Source organism: Eptesicus fuscus, chromosome 6 (assembly GCF_027574615.1).
Source record: "Eptesicus fuscus isolate TK198812 chromosome 6, DD_ASM_mEF_20220401, whole genome shotgun sequence".
NCBI lineage: Eukaryota > Metazoa > Chordata > Mammalia > Chiroptera > Vespertilionidae > Eptesicus > Eptesicus fuscus.
In genome coordinates, this window is record NC_072478.1 from 18,498,646 (window position 1) to 18,526,153 (window position 27,508).

Consider the following 27,508-nt stretch of genomic DNA (forward strand, 5'->3'; position numbering starts at 1 on the left):
GACAGCAAAGGACCTGACGTGGGAACAGAGGGCCAACATGACCAGGGGCTTGAGCAGCAGGGTGGAGGGGCAGCTCAAATAACTTACAGGGGTCAGATTACCAACGACATCACAACCCCATATTCCCAACAGGCCTGAGAGGACACTCATTCACACAGGGGATCCTGGCCCTGATACCCTGACAAGGACAGGTGGGCTCCTGTGATGTCAGTCACACCTGGAAAGTGAACTTCAGATCAAGGTAGGGAATGTCCACTCACATTTCAGAAGGATCTTACAGCCCACAGGCCAGCCGTAACATTGTGAGTCATCCGTTTCTCTCGGCAAGTATTGGCTGAGTCCCTGTTAAGTGCCAGGCTGTGGGAACGCAATGGTGAGCAAGGCCAGGTGGTCCTGCCCTCTCTCTAGTGGGGGAGGAGGGCAGGTGTTGACCAAGCAGCGTAGAGAACACATGGCAGTGAGCCTACTATGGCAGTGGAGGCCTCCGCTGCTCAGCGCTCTGGAGGCCTTCCCCTCCACGCACAGCCACCAGCAGGGGGCGCGCACAGTGGCCTCGCTCAGCACCGGGGGCTTTGCCTACTTTGGGTTCTCCTGCCCCGGGCATTTGGCTGTTTGCAACTCTGAGCAACTTGTGGCTCCGGGGAAGAGAATGCCAACTCCATTTCCCACTTGTGTCTCTTGATACTAATCAAGCGCCCAAGTTTGGAGAAACTATCTGGGGACCATCGCTCAGAAGTGAGGTGAACCTGGGGTCGCCTTCACTTGGCCCTCATCTGCCTGCCGCGCTGCGGCTGCCCCTTAGGGGTAATTTAATTTGCACCCAGGAGATGGAGGTGGGAACTTGAGAGCAAACTTTTAATGAGCTCCCAGGTGTCACGGGAAATCCCTTGGCACTGTCACCAGCAAAACTTGAAATTGGCTTTTTGGGGTTATTATGCCAGCAGAGTTTTTGCTGCGTGTGCAGGATGCATGTCCCACAGGGATCTTTAATACAAGTCAACTCTGTAATACTTTTAACCTATCTATGTTCTCCAGGAAGGATGCCCAGGGACCTTGATTGATGGGCACAGAGGGCACTGGGGTGGGCCCGGAGGTACAGGTTCAGACGACTTCTAATTGCCTGCTAAGGAGAACCCATCACACCACTTCCACTGAATTCTCTGGGCACTCGTTGGGCTTCTCCCACCGCCTTAATTTATTATTTTCATTTATTAAACAGAGACCAGCTGGCCCATGTTGTGGTGCAGCTAAACTTGCTGGCACTTAGTAAATGCTAGGTAGCATTGTTTCATCACTCAGTCGAGTTCAGCAGGGGTTTGAGCCGATCAGTTACGTCATTTGCCCAGCCCCATGCTTTGGAACTCATCCAGTCATGCATCCAAACCAACATTTAACTGAGCCCTTTCTGCGTGCCAGGCTCTAGGAATTCAAGCACCAAGTAAAATAAGGTCCCCTGCCTTCTGGTTTCACTCCTCCTGGAGTGAAAATAATTCATGAGAATATGAGTGAGTGAATCAGAGGGTTACACATTTGTATTATGGTGCTAAAGGAAATGAAAAACATACTGTGGTTTTCAAATTGTGTGTCCTAAAGCAGTGAACTAAATGCATCCATGTTTCTGAGACTGTTATATCACACACACACACACACACACACACACACACACACACACACACCTGAGTGACTGTTTGAGGTTGGGGTGCTGCAGGGAAAGAGGTGTTTTCTCAGGATTAAAGGCACCAAAGGGGAACTGACCAGGGAGAAAAGGAGGCTTCAGACAGAGGTCGCCATCCCTTCCCCCATTAGGTGTGGAAGGGGTGATGATGGACTCCTAAGTTCTTTTCTGATTTGGTGAGGACTGTTTCAAAATCAGGGACAGAAATGTCAATTTTAGGCAAAAAAAAAAATTTATATATATATACCTAAACCAACAGAAATGCAGTGACTTCTGCACTAGGACATGCAGGACTTGGGGGAGGTTACCTTGGGACTTGAGCCATGTCCTCAAGGCTCTCCTGCTTTGAAAGTTCCAGTTTTTGTGTGTGATTTTATTTCATTTGCTCTTTGCGCAGACAAGCATCATCTCCGTTCCTCTAGGCCGTTGACCCCACTGAGGGAAAAGAGGGCTTCTTTCTCCCACCACCCACATGCTTTTTTGTTTTATGGTAGAAACCAGTCATTGATGTTCCTGCTCATAGAGAAGTAGCCATACCTACCTTTCCTGAGAGTTCTGTAGTGGACGTGAATGAGTGGGGTACTAGACATAGTCAGTTTGTAACCTTTGACCAACATCTTCTCATTCCCCTTACTCTCAGCCGCTGGCAACCACAAATCTACTCTGTTTCCATGATTTTGGGCTTTTTAGATTGCACATGTGAGAGAGATCATACCATATTTGTCTTTCTCTGTCTGACTTATTTCATTCAGCATAATACCATCAAGGCCATCTATGTTGTCACAAAAGCAGGATTTCCTTTTGTTTTTATGGATGAAAAACATTCTTGTGTGTGTGTGTGTGTGTGTGTGTGTGTGCCCCAAATTTTCTTTATTCATTCATCCATTGATCATTGTGGATGTTTAGGTTGTTACCATGTCTTGGCTATGGTGAATAATAAGGGTGCAGATATCACTATGAAAGAGTGGTTTCAATTCTTTCCTATAAAAACCGAAGTAGGATTGCTGGATCATAGGGTAGTCATTTTTAATTTTTTTAGGAGCCTCCATACTGTTTTCCATTATGGCATCCCCACCCACAGTGCATGAGGGTTCCCTTTTCTCCACTTCCTTATCATTGGGTTATTTATCCAGTTCTGTGCTTTGGGCCAGCTTAGCATCAAAGACCCTTGCTGCTTCCCATAGACATAACTAATGGACATTTGAACCTTACATATTCCACATGATTAACAGCTAGGATTACTTCAGGTGGTGATAAGACCTATGAGAGAAATAAATGGAGTAATGGGATGGAAATTAACGGGGATGGGTGGTACTTCTGCAGTGAAGGAAGAGCCTCTATGAGGAGGTGCCATTTCAGTCACACCCTAAATTATGAGATGCAGCCACAAAAGAGCATCCCCAACAAAGGGAACAGCATGTGAGAAGGCCCAAGGAGAGGAAAGACTGAGTATAACGGGAGATCAGAATGGAGGCCAGGGTGACCGAGTGCACTGAGGGAGGGAGAGGAGGCTCCCGGTGTCAGCAGGGGCTCGGTGGTGCACAGACCCTTTGGCTATGAGAGGAGATCAGCATTTGTAGCAGGATATCACCTTGAGAAGTGAACTAAGGTTTCTTCCATTCTCCACCTCCTTGCATTTTGGGGCACCCCACCACTCTCAGCAATTGCTTCTGATATGTGTGACCCACAACGAGGGGAAAGAGCTGATGCAAGAAGCATAGATACTAAAAGGCTTGCCTTTAAGTTCAAAGACACACTCTTAAAGCTCATAGCTGAAATAATAGGCATGGAAGATAAGGTTGTTAGAGCCAGGCTTTCTGCATTTTCCTTAAGACCAGGGCCAGGGATGTCCCCTTTCACCACTCTTATTCAACACTAGGGGCCTGGTGCACGAAATTCATGCACGCGGGGGGGGGGGGTCCCCTCAGCCCAGCCTGCCCCCTCTCACATACTGGGAGCCCTCAGGGGATGTCCTACTGACGGCTTAGGCCTGCTCCCTTTGTGGGAGGCGACCAGGCTGATGAGGGGAAGGCACCAGCCCCATCATACCACTGCTGCAGCCACTGCCAGTCACAGCAGCCGCCAAGGTGTTTTCATCAATACGGACTCCAGTCCCTTCACCATGAAAAAATGACAGCTTTCTTTAGGCATTTTCAAGATGTGTCTTTCATAGGATATGCATTTCTTTCTTTCTTTCTTTTTTTTATCCTCACCTAAGGATATGTTTCCATTGACTTTTAGAGAATATGGAAGAGAAAGGGAAAGACAGAGAGAACATCAAAGTGAGAGGAACACTTTGATTGGTTGCCTCCTGCATGAGCCCTGACCTGAGCCCCAGCCAGGGAGGAGCCTGCAACCTAGGTACATGCCCTTGATGAGAATCAAACCTGGACCCTGAGGTCGGCAGGCTGAGGCATTATCCACTGAGCCAAATCGGCTAGGGCAAGATATGACATTTCTTAGCCCTCCAGCAGCAGACCTTCATTTTTTTCTCCAGGAGTGTGGTGGAAAAATCCTAGATCACCTTTTTGGATTCTTATTACCCAAGTTACTAAGAATATTACCAGTGGCATACAGGGAGCTTAGCCAATGAAGGGGCAGAAAAGGTGTTTCCTCTGTAGTTCACACCAATCATCGGCTGGGCCCCTGCCCAGGCCTAAATCCTCGGGTCCTGGGCAGGGGCCCCCCAGCTCCCTCTGATCACCAGCTCGGCCCCTGCTCAGGCCTAAAGCCTCTGGCTGAGGCTTGCCCCTGCCCAGGCCTAAAGCCTCTAGCCGAGGCTTTAGGCCTGGGCAGGGGCCCCCCAGCTCCCTCTGATCACCAGCTCGGCCCATGCTCCCTCCAATCGCCAGCTCCACCCACCTCAGCTGATCACAGGCTAGGCCCTGCCCAGGGGCCCCCTGGCTTAGGCTCTTCTCAGGCTGCTCAGGGCTCACACGGGGCCTACCTCCAAGTGACCTGGGTGCCGAGGATGATCCTGGGACTCAGGCCGCTGGCGCCTACTTATGCAAATTAACCGCCATCTATGTTGGGTTAATTTGCATGCTCACTCTGATTGGCTGTGGGCATACCAGAGATATGGTCAATTTACATGTTTGTCTATTAATAGGTAAGACTAGGGGCCCGGTGCACGAAATTCGTGCACTGAGGTGTTGGGTCCCTCAGCCCAGCCTGCCCCCTCTCACATACTGGGAGCCCTCAGGGGATGTCCTACTGAGGCAACCAGGCTAACCAGGGGAAGGTACCAGCCCCATCACCCCACTGCTGCAGCCACTGCCAGTCACCACAGCCATCAAGGTGTTTTCATCAACATAGACTCCAGTCCCTTTACCATGAAAAAATGACAACTTTCTTTAGGCATTTTCAAGATGTGTCTTTCATAGGATATGACATTTCATTATTTATTTATTTTTATCCTCACCTGAGGATATGTTTCCATTGATTTTTAGAGAATGTGGAAGAGAAAGGGAAAGACAGAGAGAAACATCCAAGTGAAAGGAACACTTTGATTGGTTGCCTTCTACATGAGCCCTGACCTGGGCCCCAGCCAGGGAGGAGCCTGCAACCTAGGTACATGCCCTTGATCAGAATTGAACCGGACCCTGCAGTCGGCAGGCCTAGGCATTATCCACTGAGCCAAACTGGCTAGGGCAGAATATGACATTTCTTAGCCCTACAGCAGTGGACCTTCCTTTTTTCCTCCAGGAGTGTGGTGGAAAAACCTAGATCACCTTTTTGGATTCTTATACCCAAGTTACTAACAATATTACCAGTGGCAACCAGGGAGCTTAGCCAATGAGCGGTGAGAAAAGGTATTTCCTCTGTAGTTCACACCCATAGCCTCCGATCTCTGGCTTCGCCCCTGCCAAGGCCTAAAGCCTCGGGGCCTGGGCAGAGGCCCCCCAGCTCCCTCCGATCGCCTGATCACCTGGCTCTTCCCCTGCCCAGGCCCCAAGCCTCTGGCCCGGACAGGGGACCCCCAGCTCCCTCCGATCGCCCTGATCTGCCCCTGCCCAGGTCCCAAGCCTCTGGCTGGGGCTTGGGGCTGGGCAGGGGACCCCCAGCTCCCTCTGATCACCCGGCTCTGCCCCTGCCCAGGCCCCAAGCCTCTGGCCCAGACAGGGGATCCCCAGCTCCCTCCGATCGCCCGGCTCCACCCCTGCCCAGGAGCCCCCTGGCTCAGGCCCTTCCCAGGTTGCTCAGGACCCAGGGGGGGCCTACCTCGGAGTGACCTGGGTGCTGAGAAAGTTCCCAGGACCCAGGCTGCTGGGCGCCTACGTATGCAAATTAACCTCCATCTTTGTTGGGTTAATTTGCATACTCACTCTGATTGGCTGTGGGCATAGCAAAGGTACGGTCAATTTACATGTTTGTCTATTATTAGGTATGATGATGATAATACTGAAAGTCCTAGCCACAGCAATCAGACAAGAATAAATAAAAGGCACCAAATTGGAAAGGAGGAAGTAAACTGTCATTATTTGCAGATGACATGATACTATATAGAGAGAATTCTATAGATTCCACCAAAAACTACCAGAACTGATAAATGAATTTAGTAAAATTTAGTAAGACAATGAGGAAAGAAATTGAAGAAAATCCTATATAATAAAGAGGTAATATGCAAATTGACCATCACTTGAACACACAAGATGGCCTCCCACATGTGCACACAAGATGGCTGACACAGAAGGGCAGTTGTAGATGATCAGGCCAGCAAGGGAAGGCAGTAGGGAGGGACCAGGCCTGAAAGGGAGGGCAGTTGGGAGCAACCAGCCCTACAGGGGAGGGCAGTTGTGGGGGACCAGGCCTGCAGGGGAGGGCAGTTGGGAGGGACCAGGCCTGCAGGGGAGGGTAGTTTTGGGGAACCAGGCCTGCAGGGGAGGGCAGTTGAGTGGGACCCAGGCCTGCAGGGGAGGGCAGTTGGGGGGGACCAGGCCTGCAGGGGAGGGCAGTTGGGAGTGACCAGGCCTGCAGGGGAGGGCAGTTGGGGGTGACCAAGCCTGCAGGGGAGGGCAGTTGGGGGTGACCAGGCCTGCAGGGGAGGGCAGTTGGGGGTGACCAGGCCTGCAAGGGAGGCAGTCGTGGGGGACCAGGCCTGCAGGGGAGGGCAGTTGGGAGGGACCAGGTCGGCAAGGAAGGGCAGTTGGGGGGCGGGGGGACCCAGGCCTGCAGGGGAGGGCAGTTGGGGGCAACCAGGCCTGCAGGGGAGGACAGTTGGGGGTGACCCAGGCCTGCAAGGGAGGACAGTTGCGGGGGGACCCAGGCCTGCAGGGGAGGGCAGTTGAGGGGACCGGGCCTGCAGGTGAGGGCAGTTGCGGGGGACCAGGCATGCAGGGGTGGGCAGTTGGGGGTGACCAAGCCTCCAGGGGAGGACCTTGGGAGGGACCAGGCCTGCAGGGGAGGGCAGTTGGGGGTAGACCAGGCCTGCAGGGGAGGGCAGTTGGGGGTGACCAGGACTGCAGGGGAAGTCAGTTAGGGGTGACAGGGCCAGCAGGGGAGAGCAGTTGGGGGCAACCAGGCCTGCAGGGGAGGGCAGTTGGGGGCACCCAGGCCTGCAGGGGAGGACCGTTAGGGGCAATCAGGCCGGCAGGGGAGCAGTTAGGCATCAATCAGGCTGGCAGGTGAGTGGTTAGGGGGTGATCAGGCTGGCAGGCAGAAGCGGTTAGGGGCAATCAGGCAGGCAGGCAGGCGAGCGGTTGGGAGCCAGCAATCCTGGATTGTGAGAGAGATGCCTGACTGCCCATTTAGGCCTGATCCGGATCGGGCCTAAACAGGCAGTCAGTTGGACATCCCTCGAGGGGTCCCAGATTGGAGAGGGTGCAGGCTGGGCTGAGGGACAAAGCCCCGGCCCCCATGCTCGAATTTCGTGCAGCAGGCCTCTAGTACAAAATAATATTGAATGTTAATTGTAATTAAAAATAAAATTTAAAAAAAATTTTTAAGAAGAGCCAGGCTTTCTGAGAGAGAAAGTAATAATGGCAACATTTATTGAGCATTTACTGTTCGCCAAGCACAGGTAGTCAACCCTGAGGTACACACTGCTGCCTCTTTGCCCAGAGGAGGAAACCAGGGCACAGAAAGGGAGTTGCCTTGCCCAGGGCACACAGCAGAGCTGAGACTTAAAGCCAAGCAGTCTGACTCTGGAACCCACACCCTTAGGGGCAAGTTTGGTTTACAATGGTCTGGCATTGAGTTTCAAGGTCAAAGGATGGCCCCTCCCTCACTCCACCCCAAGGAGGGACTTGGAGGTGAAAGGTCAGGGATGAGGGTTGGGGGGCACTCCAAACCCTCTTGTGAGAGTGCCTGGTACACAGTGGGGGCTCAACCAGTACCTGTTGGACAGGTTGCCTGGACAGCATCAAGGGGTGGGGGGAGGGGGGGGGGAGGGAAGAGAGGGGCTTCCTAGAGGCAGAGCAGGGGATCACCTGAGAGACACACTGGGGGTGGGGGGGGGGGCGTGTAGGGAGGGGGCAGGCACAGGGTGGGGCTGCTGACAAGGGCCGGAAGGAACTTGAGTCCTGCAGAGGATGCCGGGTAGGCATCCGGGACTCGTAGGAATGAATCTGCCTCTATGGGTTCTCCGTGATTTAGAACCTCAACTGTGCCGCTCAAGCCCATCTTTAACCCTGGGCCCCCTCCTGCTCAAACACCTCCCATGGCTCCCACCTCCCCACAGGATAAAATCCATAAGTGGTCTCTGGGAGAACTCTCCATCCGCTATCAGCGTGGAGCCCTAGACAGAGGCAGTCAGGGTCTAGGGCTCAGGGTCACTTTCCCCTCCTCCCCCTCCCCCTCCCCAAGGTATGCCCAGCCCCTGGGTCCCCACCGGCCTCAAAAGCCTCCTAGTGGCTCTCGGAGAGGCTGGGGCAGAGGAGACAGCAGTTTTATTGCCCGGAACCTGCAAAGGAGGTGTGTGGGGTCAAGGGTTGACCCAGCCGGGGTGGCGCAGGGTCACTGTGGGCCGGCGCTCAGCGGCTCCACCCGCAGCCAAAGGCCGCCCTCGGCGCGCAGGATGAGCTCGGGCTTCCGGCGCGGCTCGGCCTCCTCGCACAGGACGCGGAAGCGCAGCAGCGTGAGCGCCAGGACCACCTTCATCTCGGCCATGGCGAACGTCTGCCCGATGCAGTTCCTGTGGGCGAGCGGGGGAGGGAGAGGGGCGCAGCAGATGGTGTCCGGACCGTGGCCCAAGACCCCCATCCATGCCCTGTGCCCGGGATTGGGGGGGGCTACTGTGCCCGAGATGGGGGGGCTACTGTGCCCGGGATGGGGGGGCTACTGTGCCCGGGATGGGAAGGGGCTACTGTGCCCGGGATGGGGGGGGGCTACTGTGCCCGGGATGGGGGGGCTACTGTGCCCGGGATGGGGGGGGCTACTGTGCCCGGGATGGGGGGGGGCAACTGTGCCCGGGATGGGGGGGGCTACTGTGCCCGGGATGGGGGGGGCTACTGTGCCCGGGATGGGGGGGCTACTGTGCCCGGGATGGGGGGGGCTACTGTGCCCGGGATGGGGGGGGGCTACTGTGCCCGGGATGGAGGGCTACTGTGCCCGGGATGGGGCGGCTACTGTGCCCGGGATGGGGGGGCTACTGTGCCCAGGATTGGGGGGGGGCTACTGTGCCCGGGATGGAGGGCTACAGTGCCCGGGATGGAGGGGGCTACTGTGCCCGGGATGGGGGGCTACTGTGCCCGGGATGGGAAGGGGCTACTGTGCCCGGGATGGGGGGGCTACTGTGCCCAGGATTGGGGGGGGCTACTGTGCCCGGGATGGAGGGCTACAGTGCCCGGGATGGGGGGGGCTACTGTGCCCGGGATGGGGGGGCTACTGTGCCCAGGATGGGGGGCTACTGTGCCCGGGATGGGAAGGGGCTACTGTGCCCGGGATGGGAAGGGGCTACTGTGCCCGGGATGGGGGGGCTACTGTGCCCAGGATTGGGGGGGGCTACTGTGCCCGGGATGGAGGGCTACAGTGCCCGGGATGGGGGGGGCTACTGTGCCCGGGATGGGGGGGCTACTGTGCCCAGGATGGGGGGCTACTGTGCCCGGGATGGGAAGGGGCTACTGTGCCCGGGATGGGGGGGCTACTGTGCCCGGGATGGGGGGGCTACTGTGCCCGGGATGGAGGGCTACTGTGCCCGGGATGGGGCGGCTACTGTGCCCGGGATGGGGGGGGCTACTGTGCCCGGGTTGGGGAGGGGATACCGTGCCTGGGAACCCATGCAGGCTGGCAGATCCCCTGGCTCCAGCCCCAAACTCGGAGCCGCACGCAGGCGGAAGCGGCTCTGAGCACATGGGTTTCCTTCCTTGAACCCACGCAACCCCCCTAACCTCGGGGGAGGGAAGGGAAGGAGAGGCAGGCTCTGTCCTTCTTCAACCCCCCTTCCCGCCCTCACTGTCCTCTGGGACCTCAGCCCCAGGTCCCTGCCCCATCACCCTCACCTGGGCCCCGCAGAGAAGGGAATGAAAGCCAGAGGTGACCGCTCCTGGATCTTTTCTGGTTCGAAGCGGAAAGGGTTATAGACCTGAGGGCGAGACCAAGACAGGGCGCTGGGTGGGGTCCCCCGACGCCGGCCTTGGAGAGGCAGCCGGGGTGTGTGATGGGGGGGAGGGGGGGAGTGATGTCTGATTTGCCAGATCAGAACCCTGCTTACCCCCCCCCTCCAGGTCCCCCAAAGGGAGTGGACAAGGATGAGGGAAGGGGAAGGCAGCACCTCAGGGTCTGGCCAGACGGATGGGTTGTGATGGGTCCCAAAAATGCTGATAAGGCAGGTAACACCTGTGGGAGAGGAGGGGCCGGTCAGGAGGAGGCCCCCTGCCTGAGGGGCCCCTCTTTCTGCCGGATGGCTCCTCCCCCTGTCACGGCCAGCACCTTTGGGGATGACCCTGCCGTCGGGGAGCGTGATGTCCTGGGTGCAGCAGCGGGAGATGACGGTGACCGGGGGGTGCAAGCGCAGGCTCTCCTTGATGCACATGGTCAGGAAGGGCAGCTGGGCCAGGTCGTCCCTACGGAACCCACACAGTTATCCACTCACAGCAAAACCAGGCGCACACACACCCCTTCCCAGCTCCACGAGATCGTCTCTCTGGGTAACAAAATAAATTCCAGAGGGATCGAATATCTCCAGACTCAATAGGTTGTGTACATTAGATGTGTACAGCTTTTTGTATGTCGACCACACTTCAATAAAGCTGTTTAAAATTAAAAGAAAAGAAAATGAGTGTCACAAAAGTACTAGGGAAAATTCTAGAAGCTTTTCTGAGCAACACAACACAAGAATGCCAACCATAATAAAGGTTTACAAATTTGCATTAAAAAAAATATTCTTTATGGCAAGAGAGCAAAATCAAAAGGCAAATGAGTAAGAAAGAAAAAACACACACATCCAATATTTTACTTATCACGGTACTAGAGATAGTAGCTAATGCAGTTGGGCAAGGGATAAAAGGAGAGGAATATAAGTGAATGTGGGCGTAAATGTGCCATTTCCGGCAGATGGTGATTTCATAATTAGAAAACAAGAGAATCCACTGGAAGAGCTAAATTCTTTTTCTTTAATCCCCTTCTTTTTGTGTGATGAATTAAATTTCTAATAGCTGATATAGTTAACTGGTTCATAATTGGAAAACTACAAAACTACCCCTGAAAGGACACACAGGAAATTATTAGTGGAAATTACTCCTAGGGTGAGGATTAAGAAGAATGTTTATTTATTTTTTAAATGTATTTTTATTGATTTCAAAGAGGAAGGGAAAGGAAGAGCTAGAAACATGATGAGAGAGAATCATTGATCGGCTGCCTCCTGCACACCCCCTACTGGGGATCAAGCCCGCAACCCAGGCCTGTGCCCTTGACCGGAATTGAACCTGGGACCCTTCAGTCCTCGGGCTGACACTCTGTCCACTGAGCAAAACCGACGAGGGCGGAAGTGTGTTTTTATTACAAACTCTTTTGAACTCTTTTCTCTTTAACTAGGTGCATACTTGTGTTTGGAGTCTCGGTTGAAAAAGCATGAACGTTTTTCTTCACCTCACAGGACTGCTGTGCTGAGCAAAGCCTTGGAGGGGAGAACATCGCCTCCAAAATGCCTGTCCAGCCTCAGACCTCCTCGCCACCTCCAGCCCCTGGGCTGGCGAAGGCTCAGAACCTCCTCCCTGGGCCCCAGGCGACAGCGGGTCCTCTCCAGTATGTCTCCCACACTAGCCCTAGAAAGATCTCTCCGGTGCCCAGATCTGCCCTGCCCAAACACTTCCAGCGGGTCCTCCTTGTCCTGGGGTTAAAATGGAAGCCGTTAATATTGCTTTCAAAGCCTTCCACATCTCTCTCTCTCTCTCTTCTTGCCTCCCTCCCTCTCTTCCTTCCTCCTCCCTTCTCCTTTCTCTCGCCTTCCTTCCCTCTTCACCCTCCCTCTCCCTCTGCCATTCTCGCTGACTCCCTAACTGGGCCCGGGCTGTCTCTTTTTACCTAACGGGGCCAGGTCAGTAGATACATGCAAACATCGACTGATCAGCATTCAGGGTCACAGCAGACACACACACTTTCTGCCCTCAGCCTTGCCCATCTTCCTTTCAACTCCTGCCCCTGAGCTGGGACTGTTCCCTGACCAGGCTGGGAACTCCCAGAATGCACCGAGCTGGAGATGGGAGGGCAGTGTGGCAGTGTTTGTTGAATAGGGACTGGATGGGGGAAGATTCAGGTGTAACTGGACAAGAGTTGAGTGGCTTTATGCCTCGGTGTCCCCTATGAATCCTGGACTGAACAATATGGAAGGAATTAGGAGGCAAGAGATAAGTAAATATTCAGGTTGTGAAGATATTTGGAAAAATGAAAAAAGTGATATCAGAGAGGACAGGAAGGGAGTGGAGGAGAAGCTGACTCACTGAATATGCCCTCACACATGGTCACTAATTTTCTCAGCAGCCCAGATCTTTCTGTCCCAAAAGCCTGTAACTTTTTCCCTGCTATCCAGGCTGGGTACCAGACCCTGCCTCTGGACTCTGCTTCCATTCCCACTAAATGGGAGGACACAGTGACAGAATCAACAAAACGGTCTTCCCTCTTCCCCACTTTGGGGGCAGAGCCAACGAGAGGGGCTCAGGAAGAGGCCAGGAGGACCCGCACTCACCATTCAATCTCTTGAGGCTCACGGTCGCCCAGGAGTTGTTGCACCTCCTGCCGGCAGCGCTCCTGGTATTCTGGGTGCCTTGCGAGGTTGTACAGGACCCAGGAGAGGCCGCTGGCTGTGGTGTCATGGCCTGGGAGGCAGTCAGACGGGCTTGGGTCTCAGGCACCAGAAGGTGGGCCGTGCCCTTATGCTAAGGCCCTCGGGGAGGACGGGGAAGAGTGGGAGGGATGAGGTGGTCCAGGGCCCCCTGCCAAGTCCCTGGGGTAGACAGACCCCTGCCTCCTCTGTACTCCCACACTGGGACCCTCACCCTCAAACATGAAGGTGTCAGCCTCAGCTCGGATGTCCTCATCTGATAATTCCTTCCCATCTTCATCCTGTAGAGAGAGCAAGACTCCCCAAATCACTCCGGCTCTGACGGCCCCTGCGGCAATCTCTGAAGTTCCATCGTCCGTTCACAAACCGAAGCCCACACTGCACTCCTAGACCTCCCTTTCTCACCAGCACCAAGAGGCCTCAGCCCACAGGCCTCCTCCTGGCCTCATTGCCTCCTGGCCATGGAGGGCTTTCTGGTTTTAAAAAAGTTACTGGATGCCGAAACCGGTTTGGCTCAGTGGATAGAGCGTCAGCCTTCGGACTGAAGGGTCCCGGGTTCGATTCCGGTCAAGGGCATGTACCTTGGTTGCGGGCACATCCCCCGGTGGGGGGGTGTGCAGGAGGCAGCTGGTCGATGTCTCTCTCTCATCGATGTTTCTAACTCTCTATCCCTCTCTCTTCCTCTCTGTGAAAAATCAATTAAAAAAAAAAAAAAGTTACTGGCAACCTGGGTTACAGATGATTGAATTGCCTTGGAAATTAGAAAGTGACCATTGCTCCAGAGCCAGTGGCTCGCATTCTAGGATGGTCATTCCAGAAGCTCTACCTTCCCTGGACATGAAGAATGGGTTATAAATCTATAGAACCTATAGACTTTGCCTTCTCAAAGGATTTGTTTATGCTCCAAAATCATAACAGTCTCCTCCTCTTCCTCTTCTTCCTCCTTCTCCTCCCCCCCCCCTCTCTTCCTCCCACCATCTACTGAAGAAAGGGCAGATGTGCCAGCTGTCCCATGTAAGTTATAAGATTCAAAATGTGCAGGTACCTCTCCTGTGATGCAAGCATGGTAAACATATCATGTAGCCCTCAGAAGAATGTGGGAGCAGGGAACCAGGGCTATAGTTCTAATCTGGCTACTATTACTGCTATGAGTAATAATGGGCTGCTCTGATCCACCGTTCTGGTATCCTATCTAATAAAAGAGTAATATGCAAATTGACCATCACTCCAACACACAAGATGGTTGCCCCCATATGGACACAAGATGGCCGCCACAAGATGGCCAGCAGGGGAGGATAGTTGTGGGCGATCAGGCCAGCAGGGGAGGGCAGTTGGGAGGGACTAGGCTTGCAAGGGAGGGCAGTTGGGGGCGATCAAGCCTGCAGGGGAGGGCAGTTAGGGGTGACCAGGCCAGCAGAGGAGGGAAGTTGGGGGTGACTGGGCCTGCAGGGAAGGGCAGTTGGGGGGCACCCAGGCCTACAGGGGAGAGCAGTTGGGGGGAACCAGGCCTGCAGGGGAGGGCAGTTAGGGGTGACCAGGCCTATAGGGGAGGGCAGTTAGGGGCAAACAGGCTGACAGGGGAGTGGTTAGGGCGTGATCAGGCTGGCAGGCAGAAGAGGTTAGGGGCAATCAGGCAGGCAGGCAGGCGAGCAGTTGGGAGCCAGCAGTCCTGGGTTGTGAGAGGGATGTCCAACTGCCCGTTTAAGCCCGATCCTACCAGGATGGGGCCAAATGGGCAGTCGGACATCCCTTGAGGGGTCCCAGATTGGAGAGGGTGCAGGCTGGGCTGAGGGACACACCCCCCATGCACAAATTTCATGCACCGGGCCTCTAATATATATACATACACACATACATACACTAGACTAACTTATTGGAAGTAGAATAAAACCTCAGGCCCTTCACAGTTTCAAACTTAGCAATCCCCTACAGCTGCACTGCACACAGTCATCTCTAAAACTTATCCCTGACTATCCCTCCCTTCCTCAAGCACCCTCCAGGGCTCCCCAGTGCCCTCTGCATCAAATCCCAGCTCTTCAATTTGACATTTGAAATCGAGGTCCATTCTTCCTTTTCAATTCAGATGCCCACCTTGGTCAGCAGGAGCACATCAATGAAGTCCAAAGTCTTGGTCTTGGCCTTGGCCTTCAGGAAGTCCTCCACACCCTGATCAGGGAGGGTGCGGCGCCGCTCCCGGATGACAGCATCTGTGAAGTCGTGCACCAGGCGGCAGGCCCGGCGGAAGCGCTGTCCGTCAGGGGTGAGGTAGTACAGGAAGTCGATGTACAGGAAGAGTTGATGGTGTCGTTTTGTCACAAGGGCACTGAGCTCCAAGATGGCGGCAATATATTCGCTGGGCCTCCTGCAGGATGAGGGGAGGGAGGGAAGCAACAACTTGGTTCACTTAAAGCCTGAGGTGTTCCACCTACCAGGAGCCAGGAGTTACCTCCCCTTAGGAAACTGAGAAGCCAGGATCAGACGGCCCTGCAGATACGTGGTGGGGATGATCCAGAAACATGATTCTCCCTGAGCGGCCTCCATGCCCCAGGCACCCAGAGCCACGGCTTAGACATCATGCTTCTCTCCTCTCTCTCCTCCCCAGTATCTGCCCTTCTCCTTCCCTAAACTCCCCACACAGCTCAGACTTCATCCTCTCCTAACTGGCCAATGGGCCCAGCCCCCTCCCTAGTCTCCTTGCATCCAAGTCAACACCATCCAATTGGTCTTCTCTAGAGTGAGATGTCCAGGCTTAGCTTGGGTCACAACACGCGTCTGCTCAAACACCTTCCATGGCTCCCGGGAAGCCTCAGGATAAAGATCATACCCCACTTCTTGGCTTATTAACGGCCCAAAGATCTCACCCCTGCTAAGTCCTCTCACTTCACTTCTCCTCACTGTTTCACACACCCTGCTCATTCCAGCCTCCTGGCCTTTAGCAAACGGTTCTACCTGAAGGGATCACTCTTTCTCATTCCCCTTCCCCTTGTCCTTCAATGTCCAGCCCTGACCCACCTCCTCCAGGAAGGCCCTTATGATTGCCCTGGTCAGTATCCCCCTCCACCTACTCCCTTGGGCTCGTGGCTCATGCTCCCAGGCTCTGGGAAGAGACTCACTCCTGGCAATTGCTGTCAAAACTGAAGACACATTTCTGCAGACTGTCCAGGGTCATGAGGCTGATGTGTTCAAACATGTCCAGACGGGTGCTGCCCTCTGAGACCAGGCGCTTCCACTTGGCCTGGACAGAGAAGGGCATAGAGCTGAGGCTTCCCTGAGCCCTTCCCCAACCCAACCACCTGGATGGAGCCCCCAGACCCTGCCTCTTGGTCCTCTGCCCCAGGCACCCATCCCCAGGGAGGACCAGGCTTGAGTGGGAGTATAAGCTATTACTCTTAGGGCATGAAGAGCCCATGGCTGGGAGGCAGGGGACCCGGGTCCAAGGTTCACACTCTTTACAATGTGGTTTTTCAACAACTACCATTAGGAGTTGGAACCTATTGCACCGCCATTTAGTCCTGTGCTGGCCTTTTGTCTTGCGTTGGCCAATAGACTGTGGTGAGAATGAGGAGGTGTTGATCCTAATCCAGGATCTCAAGAGGGATTGCAGCCACCTCTCAGTCTCTTGGAACCCTGCCTCTGCCATGTGAACAGCCTGAGATGCCCAGGAAGGAGAGAGAGAGAGAATCCCATGAAACCAAGCCTCGTTGTCCCAGCTGAGAGCTTCCTAGGTCAGCATGCAGCCAGTCGAGGCCCAATCTCATGAAAGGACTGAGCCGAGAGCAGCAGAGCTGCCCCACAGCTGACCACAGGTAATGAGTAACCACAGCCACACCCAGAAGACCCCCTCCAATGGACTCACAGGCTTGTTGGCCAATAATAACCCTTGTTGGTTTGTTACTCAACAATAACTAGTGTGCAATATTCATCATTCTCATCCATCATGTCTCAGAGCTCCAAGGCTTCTGTGGGGGAAACATGGAAACTAAAGCCTTCTGAACACCTACTGTGTGTCAGGGACATGACTCCATTATATCATCATCACACTACGAAATTATTCCAATTTTACAGCTGAGGAAACTGAGGCTCAGGAAGGAAGAGCAATGGCCCAAAATCTACCCAGAAGAGTCAGAATTCCAGTCAAGATGCCTCTGAGCCCCCAGTACCCACGAGGCTCCACTGAGACCCTGACTGAGTTCAAGAGGCTCACATGCATGATATTCGTGCTGTCATTGAAGATCTTCATGTAGGGCTTCAGGATGTTGAAGTGGAAGGCGGGGGTCAGCAGGCGGCGGTGGTGGCTCCACTTGTCACCAGCACTCAGCAGAAGCCCATCCCCTAGCAGAGGCAGCCACGGGGAGTGGGCAAGTAGCACTTCCCCTGGTCCCCCAAGGGTGTCCCCAACCTGCTCCACCCTCAGTTACTCACCCAGCCAGGGCTTCAGAGAGCTGTAGAAGACCATGTCCTTGGGGGCGATGGCAGCTGACATGAATGAGGACCATCAGGACCGTGGAGGGGGTGAGGAGAGGGACTTTTGATGTGGGGAGGGGGCTCCCAGCCAGGGGTCTGCATTCCCCCTCCAAACCCAGCATAGCAGAAATAGGACAAGGGCAGAGGAAATGGCAAGGAGCGGGGAGGCGAGGGGGCACCAGACCAGGCTGCAACACAGAGCAGAGCAAAGGCAGAGCCCAAAGACACACTTCTACATGCTTAGACGCATCTTAACATGGCACAACATGTTTTAGCATGCCTTGACGTGGCTCCTACATGGTCCAGCATGCTCTACACACCCAAACACAGCACAACACTCTACAAAATGCCTTTACATGGGCCTCAGACACCCCATCTTTCCCAGCACTCTCTGATATCTGCTGGGACATCTGACATGGCCCCAACATGTTTTAACATGTCCTGACATGGCTCAAACAAGCACGACAGACCCTGGCATGATGCAACATATTCTGACATGGAATCAAAGACAATCTGACATGGCTTCAGTGTGTCCCACAGACATCCCCAGATAGTATTTAAATATGGTCCCATTAATGTCACAGATGTGAACCAGGTGTGACCCAGGCACAGGCTAGGACCTGCCTTAACAAGACTCACATAAGGTCTCAGACATTTCTTAGAGGGACCCTGGGTCTCAGACATCACACAGATCCAGAGCATGGCCCAGACATGGTCAGCAGCAAAACCAGACAATCTCAAATGGCATCTCAGACAAGCACCTCCAGAGAGTCCCCAACATGCCTCAGAGACACTGGCCAAGCTGAGCCCCAGACATGACTGAGGCCAGCTCCATTTGACCCCAGGTATAAACATGTATCAGCCATCACTAGGACACACGTGGAAACATAAATGTGACCAGGGATGGCCATTCAGAAGATGTCACCCCGGTGTGAACAGACATGACTAGAGGTGGGGCAGGTGGGGGTCCAGGTGAGACAGAGGCAGTGGCGTCTCCGCCATGGCCCCTCCTGTCTGCACCCGGGTCACCTGCCCAGCTGGAGGCAGCACAGAGACCAAGCTGTGGTCAGAGGGGTGTCTACCTGGAGCAAAGAGCACAGGTTTGATGTAGGTGGGATGGAAGATTCGAACGACCGCATACCAGGGCCCCACCCACCAGCCGCACACATCCCCATAGGTGCTCGCCAGGCCCTGTTCGTACAGCAGACCTTCCTCTGAGCTCCGAATCTGGAGAGGAACAAAGAGGACCCAGTTCACACTGTAAAGGGGGCCAAGAGAAGACTCTTATCCAGCAGGTCATCCTCCTCCTGGGGTCCCTCCCCGTACCCTCAACACTCAACACTCAGGGTCTTTTCTCATTTGGATTCCAAGCACCACATTCACCTGGCTTCTCTTCTGTCCCCGTTTTCTAGATAAGGAAACTGAGGCTCTGAACAGCAACGTCACTTATCCGTGGTCTCCCAGACAGTAGGTGGGATGCCTGAGACCTGAGCCCGGGTCTGTCTGAATCCAGGACCTGCGTTCTTAACTATTGAGCTTCGTTGAACTCCAAAACGATGACTCTGAGAACCCTATGCCTGCCACGACGGGGCAACGAGAGTGGCAGTGGCTGAGTGAGGAACTGGGCCACGCCAGGCAGATTAGAGTGAATCCTGCAGCCTTTCCTGGAACTGTTGGGAATAAGCTCACTTTTCCACGGGGGTTGAGCTTCTGGGATTCATCTTTACCAGCGTGCGAGTGAAGGGCTCACAGAGGAAAACAGAACTAAAAAACGAAGGCAGATTCCTGAGGACATTCTTTGACACCTGGATCCAGCTGTGCATGAAGGCAACCTTCATGGACTGGACCGTCCATTGAGTCCCTTTCTTGGCTTAGACCACACAGGGTTGAGTTTCCACCACTCAGAACTGCAAGAGACCTCAGCGGTCAGTGAGAACCGGAGTGACCAGAATGTTGGTGTCAGAGCCCAGCTCTCTGTCAAATGCTGCCTTTTCCCCGGCTCGGCCTCATCTCTCCGGGGGTGAGAAAAGCAGAAAGCAAAGGACCAGACCCAGGCGGGGGTGGGCTCTCCTTGGGGCGATTCCTGGATGAGCTGCAGGATGGGGTAGAAGGAACCGACCCACCAGAGGTGGGCATCACAGAAATAGCAAGCCCTCATTGCTCTGGGCCTGGAGGGAGGGGAGCAGGGGCAGGTCTGGGATGCTGGGCCTGGGATGCTAGCGATGCCTACTGCTCTCCTCTACCCTCTGCTTTAAACACTTTCTCCTCATTGTTCCAGACCCGGTTCCCGCAACTCCTCCTCCAGGAGAGACCCTGCTTCTCTTCTGGGCTGCACAGCCTGCCTCTGGCCGATTCCGGACCACACCCGGTCGGGGATCCCTTGCCCTGATTCATCTCCTCAAGATTGGGAGCTCCTGCTCCAGACAGAACCTTGGATTGAAGCCTCTTGGGGCCGCAGGGGTGCCCGGGACACCAGGTCAGAAGCAGATGGCATGAGGGGGAGGAGGTGGTGAGATGCAGGTTTGAATACTTGGAAAAAAAGAGCAAGATGCTAAGAGAAAAGAGGGGAAGAGGGCCAGGTCCTGCAGGGGCTGCACCAAAGCTTGGCAGGGAGGGGCAAGAAGCCCCAGATGTGCCAGGGCACCCACCACCACAAGCTCTGTGTGGGTACCTGAGGCGTTGGTGAGAGCCCGGACCATGTCAGGGTGGCACAAAATGACGAGGGGGTGGATGGGGCCCTGCCAGGTCATAAATCCCTGGGGGTAGGTGGCCAGCAGCTGAGTTACGTCCTTCATGCCCTGCTCTGTGGGGGTGAACTGAAAGCAAGGCAGGGTTGTCACACCCCGAAGGAGCCACAGCAGCGCCCGCCCTCCCCCCGCCTGCAGCCTCTGCAATGGAGAGTGTGTCCGGATTTTGCCTGGATGGGATAATCTGCTTCCTCCTGCTCCTTCCCCCTCAGGGCTCCTTCCCCCAAGAAGGTGGGTTCTGGAGGCCTCCCCAAGCCGTCAGGGTGCACCCAGGGCACAGGGAGAGGACATGTTCTCTGCCCACCAAATTCCCAGGGACAGATATGAACTCTGCTCATCCATCAGGAGGGCCTTTCCCACCTTTGAGCCCCTTCTGCCGGCCAGGCTCCGTGTATAGTGCGTCCTGCCTATCTATCATCTACCTATCTATCATCTACCTATCTATCATCTACCTATCTATCATCTACCTATCTATCTATCATCTATCATCTCTCTATCAGCTCTCTATCTATCTATCTATCTATCTATCTATCTATCTATCTATCTATCATCTACCTATCTATCTATCATCTATCTATCTATCTATCATCTATCATCTATTTATCATCTATCTGTCATCTATTTATCATCTATCTATCATCTATCTATCTGTCATCTATCTATTTATCATCTATCTATCATCTATATATCATCTATCTATCATCTATCTATGTATCTATCATCTATCATTTATCTATCTATTTATCTTTTATGTAACACAGTGCATCAAGTCTGTCAGTTTGTGCATCTACCTATCTACCTATCTAATAGTGGATTCTGTCTGTCTATCTATCACCTTTTATCTACCTACCTATCATACTTCGTCCTGTCTATCTATCTCTCTTCAACCTATGGACATGCCCACCAATCATGCTATTTACAAATGAAGAAACGGAGGCCACATCCCCCCAAAGGGAAGGAGGGCAGGTCCCCTCCTGGTGAGGCATCCTCTTCAGTCTCTCGGGATGCCTCATCCAAGCCTGACAAATACCCCAGGTGCCCCAGGCAGGTGGGCATACGTCGTTTTCACCCTAGTGCCCTGCCCCCTGACCCCCAAGGACCCAGAGGGCAGGACTCATGATGAGGTTGGTCCATAAAGGGAGAGTGACTCAGCTGAGGTCACACAGCAAGAGGGGCTGGAGGAGACAGAGCGACCAAGGCCAGCGCCCATGGCTGAGCTGCAGAGGGGGAGTTGGAACGGCGGGAACTTCCATTCCAAGACCCAGAATCTCAGGCAACCTTCATGCTGAGCTTGGGAATGTCCTCTGGTGAACTTGGCCACAGTGAGCAGCGAAATCACAGGATGTCCTTCCCCAAGCTGCAGTTCTCATTCCAGGCAGGATAGGAAAGCTGTACTCATCTCTCGCTGGTCCGGGGGGAGGGGGGAGCTGGATATCCATCCCTTTGGCCTTGACTGAGGGGGTGGTGATGGCAAATTCGCCACTTAGGGACTCAAATATTGGTAAGTGCCTGATGTACGCCAGCCCCGGGGCTGTGAGCTGCAGATAACCATCAAGCTGGAGACCCATATAATAAGTAATTAGACAATTGACTGTATAATTCAAAAGGACCAGGACCAAGTCAAAGGTCAAAGTCTGGGGTGTGGCAGGAGTTGAAGAAGGCTTCCAAAAAGAGAAATGAGTGGCCAGCTTTAGCCAGGTTGTGCAACAGGCTCCTTGAGACATCTTAGGAGAGAAGAGGAAGGTAAGAGGACGGCATGCCAGGAAGATGAGGGGACGGGGAGCTGTGCCCCTGTGGGTGGGGGTGAGCAGACACACGGAAATGAGCCAGACAGGGAGCAAACCCTGGACAGTGCCCCTGAGGTGTCTGAAGGCTCGCTGTGGAGGTGTGGGGGCAGCGGGGTGGGGGGGGGGGGGGGGGCGGCCAGCTCTGCGCAACCCACCCTGGGAGCCCCTCAGAGGTGCACTAATGTGGGGAAGGCAGACGGAAATGGACCCAAAGCAGGGAGAGGACAAGGATGTGGGGAAGGCCTGGGATGGCAGAGTGGAGGAATGAGTGAGAAAACAGGCGGTCCCCTTGACCCCCCTCACTTCTCTGCTGTCCTAGACCCTACCCCAACCCCTAAGCCCCATTGCCAACCCCTTGGGGAGTCCATCTACCCTAATACCCAAGACTCACTTTGCTGCCCACACTCACCATGCCCAGGTGACCCCAAAACCAGTTCCGCATTGGGGGCTGCGGGAAACAGCGGAGGCGAAGGGAGGTGTCATAGATGGTGTAGGTCCAGGCCAGGAAGCGGGCCAGGAGCCAGGAGACTCCCAGCAGCAGCAGGAGCAGCCACGGGGAGGCTGCCAGGGGCCCCAGTCCCAGCCAGGACAGGCTCAGCTGCAGCATCCTGCAGGGCAGGCAGCGGGTGAGCTCCTGAGGCCCAGGACGGGGCCGTAATGGGGAGCTCAGAGGCAGAGACCCGCTCACAGAGGGAGAGGGCCCAGGGTGTAAGGGTTAGGGGCAGATGGCAGGGCATGGGGGCTCAGGAGGGAAGGGAGACCCAGGGAAATACAGAGGAAGAGCCAGAGAGGGAGAGAGAGAGACAGAAAGAGGGCGAGACAGAGAGTTAAATTACCCACTGTTATCCACCCAACTCCCAGGCCAGCTCTCCCTGGAGCCACCTCGGCCTTGAGTAACACCCCTCCCCACCCTGGACCAGGACCCTCAGCTCCCTGACCCCGAGACTGGCACCTTCTGTCTGAAGCAGCTAGCTCCACACAGCCTCCTCTCCCCTCCTCCTGGGAAGTCTTTGACCCCGGTGTCTGACCTGGGGGAGGCCAGGAGAGGCTGGGCTAAACCAACCAATCCCCAGACACCTGCTTCTCTCCACCCCAATTGGCACTGGCCCAAATAGAGGGTGGGGAGGAGGCCTTCAGTGTTGTCAACATAGGCCTAGAACTGGCTCAGGGTCACACAGGGTGAACACTGGATCCTCAGGACTCAGCACCCCCCAGGGGGGGTCAAGGGTAGGTTGGGGATAGGCAAAGTTGACTCTGGGCCCCCAAGTGTACTGCCTCCCCTACCCTCGCAAGACCAGGGTGTGGCGGGTAAAAGCTTGAACTTTACTGTTGAGTTGCCAGGTGAGCCTTGTCCCAAACATCTGCTGGGCTCCTCTCTCCACGCTTGGCATGCACAGCTTCTCGGCCTAGAGCTTGGCGTGCACAGCTTCTTGGCTCAGAATCATGAAACTCAGAGGCAGAAGCCTCTGGCCTCCGGGCGGGCGCACAGGCTGACAGGAATTAAAGTCCTGCCTCCAAACAGCCTGGGGCCTGGACTGAGACCCGCCTGCTGTGAAGAGAAACCAGCAAACAGCCTGGCTGGAAAGTGTCCCATCGGATTCAGGGCAGGTAGGAGCCAGAGGGGAGAGGGCCCCAGGAGGCGAGAGGGTAAGTCTGAGGGGTCCTGACAGGGGAGGGCAGACTGGGAGACGCTGAGTGAGTTTAACCCTGCCCTCGCTCTGAATGATGGCTGTGCTGGCCCCCTCTGGGATCAGTCTTCCATCTGGGATGGTGAATGAGGTCTTGAGGGGGAGACAGAAGAGGGTTACACAGGAAGGAGGGAAGGATCGGGAGCCCCAAAAGAGTTGGAGTGAAGGGGACGAGCTGACAGCTCGTACTTGTGCTGCTGTGTACAGTACCCCACAGAAAGCAAAGCCACTCTGCTCAAAAGACTGTGTGTACAGTGTGCCTACTGTGTACTGGATACCTCGAAGAACGTTCATACTCAGTGCCAGGTACTCTACATAAAGTGTGCCTACTATGTGCCAGGTGCTCTATACAATGCACAACTACTATGTGCCAGCTACTCTCCACAGAGTGTGCCTACTGTGTACTAGGTAATTTAAAAAGCATGCTTATGGTGTGTCAGGTGCACTACATAAAGTGTGCCTACTATGTGTCAGGTGTGCTATATAAAGTGCATCTAACAAATACTGTCTGCCATATGCTAAGTGTTGTACATAAAGCGTGTCTACTGTATGCTGGGCACGCTCCATGATGCATGCCTGCTAAGTGCCAGGAGCTCCAGATAAAGCATACCTACTGCATGCAGGGTACTCCACATAAAGCATGCCTGCTGTGTGCCAAACATTTTACATAAAAAGTGCCTACTGAGTACTTAACCTACTATATAAAGCACGCCTACTATGTGCTGGTTACTCATACAAAATGCTCCCTCTGTGCATCAGGTGCACCACATAAAGTAAACCTATTACGCGCCAGATGTTCTGCCTGCAAGGCGAGGCACCTCCCCTCCCCTCAGCTGTGTGGGCCAGAGCCCTGGGGGTCAGGCAGAGAGGCCCAGGTCACAGCATCCCCAGGAGGGAAGAGCCTGTTTGACATAAGAGCAAACTGAAGCTCGGTTGGAGAGCTGGAAGGAGCCCAGGTCTGTCCTACGCCCAAGCCCAAGCCCGTCCCTCTGCAATGCTCCTCCAGCCCCAGCCATAGGGGACTATGCCTTACGAACGCAGGGACCTTTATAGCGGGGAAGCTCAGCCAATATGGCGACTCCAGAGGGGAGGTAGCTTGAGGCCCTTGCATCTCGACGTGGATTGTCTTCTCAGTGGACCTAATGCTCCACTCCTGGCCCTCCCTTGATCCCGTCCAGAACTGCCCTGGGAGTGGTCTCAGGTACGGGAGGGCTTGAGGGGTGGGGGTCCTGGTAGAGCTACTGAGCAGAAGAGTGAGGGAAAGAGAGTCTTCCTGACACTGGTAGAATGTTGGGGAGGCTCCAAACCTCCTCCCCGCTCCCACTGGTTGGGGATTAAGGTCCTAGAGTCCTCAGTGAAGTGGGGTACACCCTCCCCCCCTCAATCTCCTCCACTCCACAGGGGCAGAATTCACCTGCTGGCATGTTCATCCCCAAGCGGGTGAGGGGGCAAGATCGTGATAAACGAGGAAGGGTGCTGGGACACACAGGACCCAGAGCCCCCGGTGCCCAGAGGGGCTCAGCTCACGGCGGATCTGCTGTGTGCAGGGGCGGGCAGGCAACGCCGAGCAGGGGTGGCAGCCGCCCCCAGGATTTGAGAACATAAGCCACTGGATCTGTTGTAAGCCCTTTAGGTATAGTAGCCTTTTGTTTTTCCATTTCACAGATGAGGAAACGGAGGCTGAATTCCATTTGAGTGCCTTGCCCAGAGTCACACAGCCGGTGGGGCCAGACGGCGCACCAGGCTTCACATGGGGTGCCCTGAACCAGTAAGCTGCGCCCCTTCACGTCTGGAAGGGGGCATTGCGTTCGTGCCCCCTCCGAGGCGGTGGGAATGATTAAAAGAGGCTGTGAGTGGAAGACACGTAGGACAGAGGAAGGGCTCAGAGATGCTAGTCATTGTTATTGTTGTTGTTACTGCACTTGTGCAATCATCCCCCAGCCCTGCAATATTACCCCCGTGAGCCCATTCTTACAGGAAAGGAAGCAGAGACTCAGAGAGGTGAAGCGCTTGCTCCAGCCTTGCAGCCAATGAGGTCACCATGACAGCAAAGCTTGGTACATAGTAGGTGCTCATTAAACACCCGGGGGAAAAAGTGAGCTTTGCAGCCACGAACTCTAAGACTTGGCCACTCCAAGTGTGGTCCCCAGACCTCCGCCATCCATATCACCTGAGAGCTCACAGGGAATGCAGGATCTAAGCGTCCTGGACCAGAAATACTGCCTGAGAACTGAATCCCCATCGGGGCGAGGCGTACTATACACTCCAAGTTTCAAGACATGTGGCGTTAAGGCCCCCCAAGTCTGGGTTCTACGAGGGATACAGGGAAGGAGTGCGTTTACCTCTCTGATTCACAGGGGGTCTTTTCAGTTATAAATTAGGGGGGAAATCGACACCCCCTGGGGCCTTTTATGCAACCATCTGTTCATTGAACACCTTGTATGTGCTGGGCACTATTCTAGGCAAAGGGATACAGCAGTGAGCACGGCGGACATTGTCCCTGGTGTCAAGGGGCTCACAGCTCGTGCAAAGATGATCAAACAAATGATCAGGACATGTCAGACAGTGGTCAGTGATATGCCAGGGGTCAGGGTGAGCAGAGACCTGAACCAAGAGGGCAGGCCTCCAGGGGCAGGCATGGCATGGGACACCCGGGCTACACAAAAAGGCAATTGGTTCCTGTCCCTTTGACACCGGGGCTGAGAGCACTAACCTATGAAATCACACAGTGGGTCCTTAGAAAGGCCAAGGTGGGCAGCAGAATCTGGGCCCAAATTGAAGCTGTTAAGTGGGTGTTGAACTTTCACGAGCCATGACCAAGAACGCAAACCCCAGCAGGGCTCTGCAGCCATCACGAGGGCAGCGTCTATAGGTCTGGGGCTCCCTCAGTTCCTGGATCAGGTGATAGAAGGGGAAAGGATGCCTCAGGTGGGGACTTAACTCTGAGCCTGATGAGGCTGGAGCGTCCCTCGTGGTAAAGGTCTCAGCTTCCACATAACACAAGCCTCCGGGCTTACGAAGTGTCCCTCCGCCACTGTGGAGGCAGGGGAGCCACACAGGGAAAGAGAGAGGCTGGCCCTTCTCCCAGAGCCAGACAATGGGCAAGTGTGTGTCAGGTCAGTGGTGGCAGGCCTTGCGTGAATGACCAGCTTCAGGCACAGCCAGTCACCCCTCTGAGCCTCAGTCTTCATATCTGCAAAATGGGCCTGATTAAACCTCCACAGTGCAAGCGTTCTATCAGACCCAGGCAGAAAGAGTAATGATATATGAAAAAGTGATATATGAAAGCCCTAGCCAGTTTGGCTCAGTGGATAGAGTGCCAGCCCATGGACTGAAGCGTCCCAGGTTCGATTCCAATTAAGGGCACGTACCTCAGTTGCAGGCTCAATCCCTGGCCCTGGGTGCCTGTGCAGGAAGCAACCAATCAATGTGTCTCTCTCACATCGATGTTTCTCTCTGTGTCTCTCCTCATCCCTTCCACTCTCTGTAAAAATAAATAAATAAATAAAATTCAATGGAAAAATATCCTCAGGTGAGGATTTACAAAAAAAAATAAAAATAGTGATATATAAAGGAAATATTTTTTTGGCACCATTGGTAGATAGTAAGAAGCTAGGAAAATTCCAAAGCAAGAGGAATAGGGAAACTGAGACAAGAAAATTAAACAAGGCCAGATAGTTTGGGGAGCTTGCAGCCAGCTTGTCAATAACAAGCCATCATCTCCCTCAAACCAAGGACACTTGAGAGCAAATGGGTAGATACCTCTCCTCACTAAAGAATGCAGGAGGGGAGTGGGAAGCTCAATGCCCCTTCTCTGACCAGAGAATACATAGCGTAAGTCACCCAGGAACTGCCTAGGCAGGTGCGGGACGGAAAGACGAGGGAGAATTAAAAGCCTGTCTCAATAAACACAGAAGTCAGCTCTTTGA

The 27,508-nt window shown here is 54.4% G+C and overlaps 1 protein-coding gene across 3 annotated transcripts; it reads right to left on the reverse strand.

The window, feature by feature from the left end:
- Positions 1 to 8,059: 8,059 nt before the first annotated feature.
- On the reverse strand, positions 8,060 to 22,896 carry LOC103300903 (cytochrome P450 4F3). 3 transcript variants are annotated; one of them, XM_054717310.1, is made up of 13 exons: positions 22,844 to 22,896; positions 22,301 to 22,499; positions 18,440 to 18,584; positions 17,316 to 17,369; positions 17,098 to 17,225; positions 16,007 to 16,128; positions 14,985 to 15,255; positions 13,108 to 13,174; positions 12,798 to 12,927; positions 10,544 to 10,677; positions 10,386 to 10,450; positions 10,114 to 10,196; positions 8,060 to 8,807 (listed from the first exon to the last, which is right to left on the reverse strand). In XM_054717310.1, the coding sequence occupies exons 2-13, from the start codon at positions 22,496 to 22,498 to the stop codon at positions 8,630 to 8,632; spliced, it is 1,575 nt and encodes a 524-aa protein (XP_054573285.1). In that variant the 5' UTR covers position 22,499; positions 22,844 to 22,896; the 3' UTR covers positions 8,060 to 8,629. The 3 variants fall into 3 exon arrangements, with proteins under 3 accessions (XP_054573285.1, XP_054573286.1, XP_054573287.1); XM_054717311.1 differs by having other exon boundaries at positions 22,830 to 22,887; XM_054717312.1 differs by lacking the exon at positions 22,844 to 22,896 and adding an exon at positions 22,728 to 22,791.
- Positions 22,897 to 27,508: the final 4,612 nt, after the last annotated feature.

What these genes read in the sequence shown, in the direction of transcription:
- LOC103300903 (XM_054717310.1), bottom strand. Translation starts at nt 22,498, where the DNA reads ATGCTGCAGCTGAGCCTGTCCTGGCTGGGACTGGGGCCCCTGGCAGCC. An exon ending in TGACACCTTCATGTTTGAGG is followed by an intron (nt 12,928 to 13,107) that starts GTGAGGGTCCCA and finishes ACTGCCTCCCAG; the next exon opens with GCCATGACACCACAGCCAGC. An exon ending in GAGCCTCAAGAGATTGAATG is followed by an intron (nt 10,678 to 12,797) that starts GTGAGTGCGGGT and finishes TGGGTTCCGTAG; the next exon opens with GGACGACCTGGCCCAGCTGC.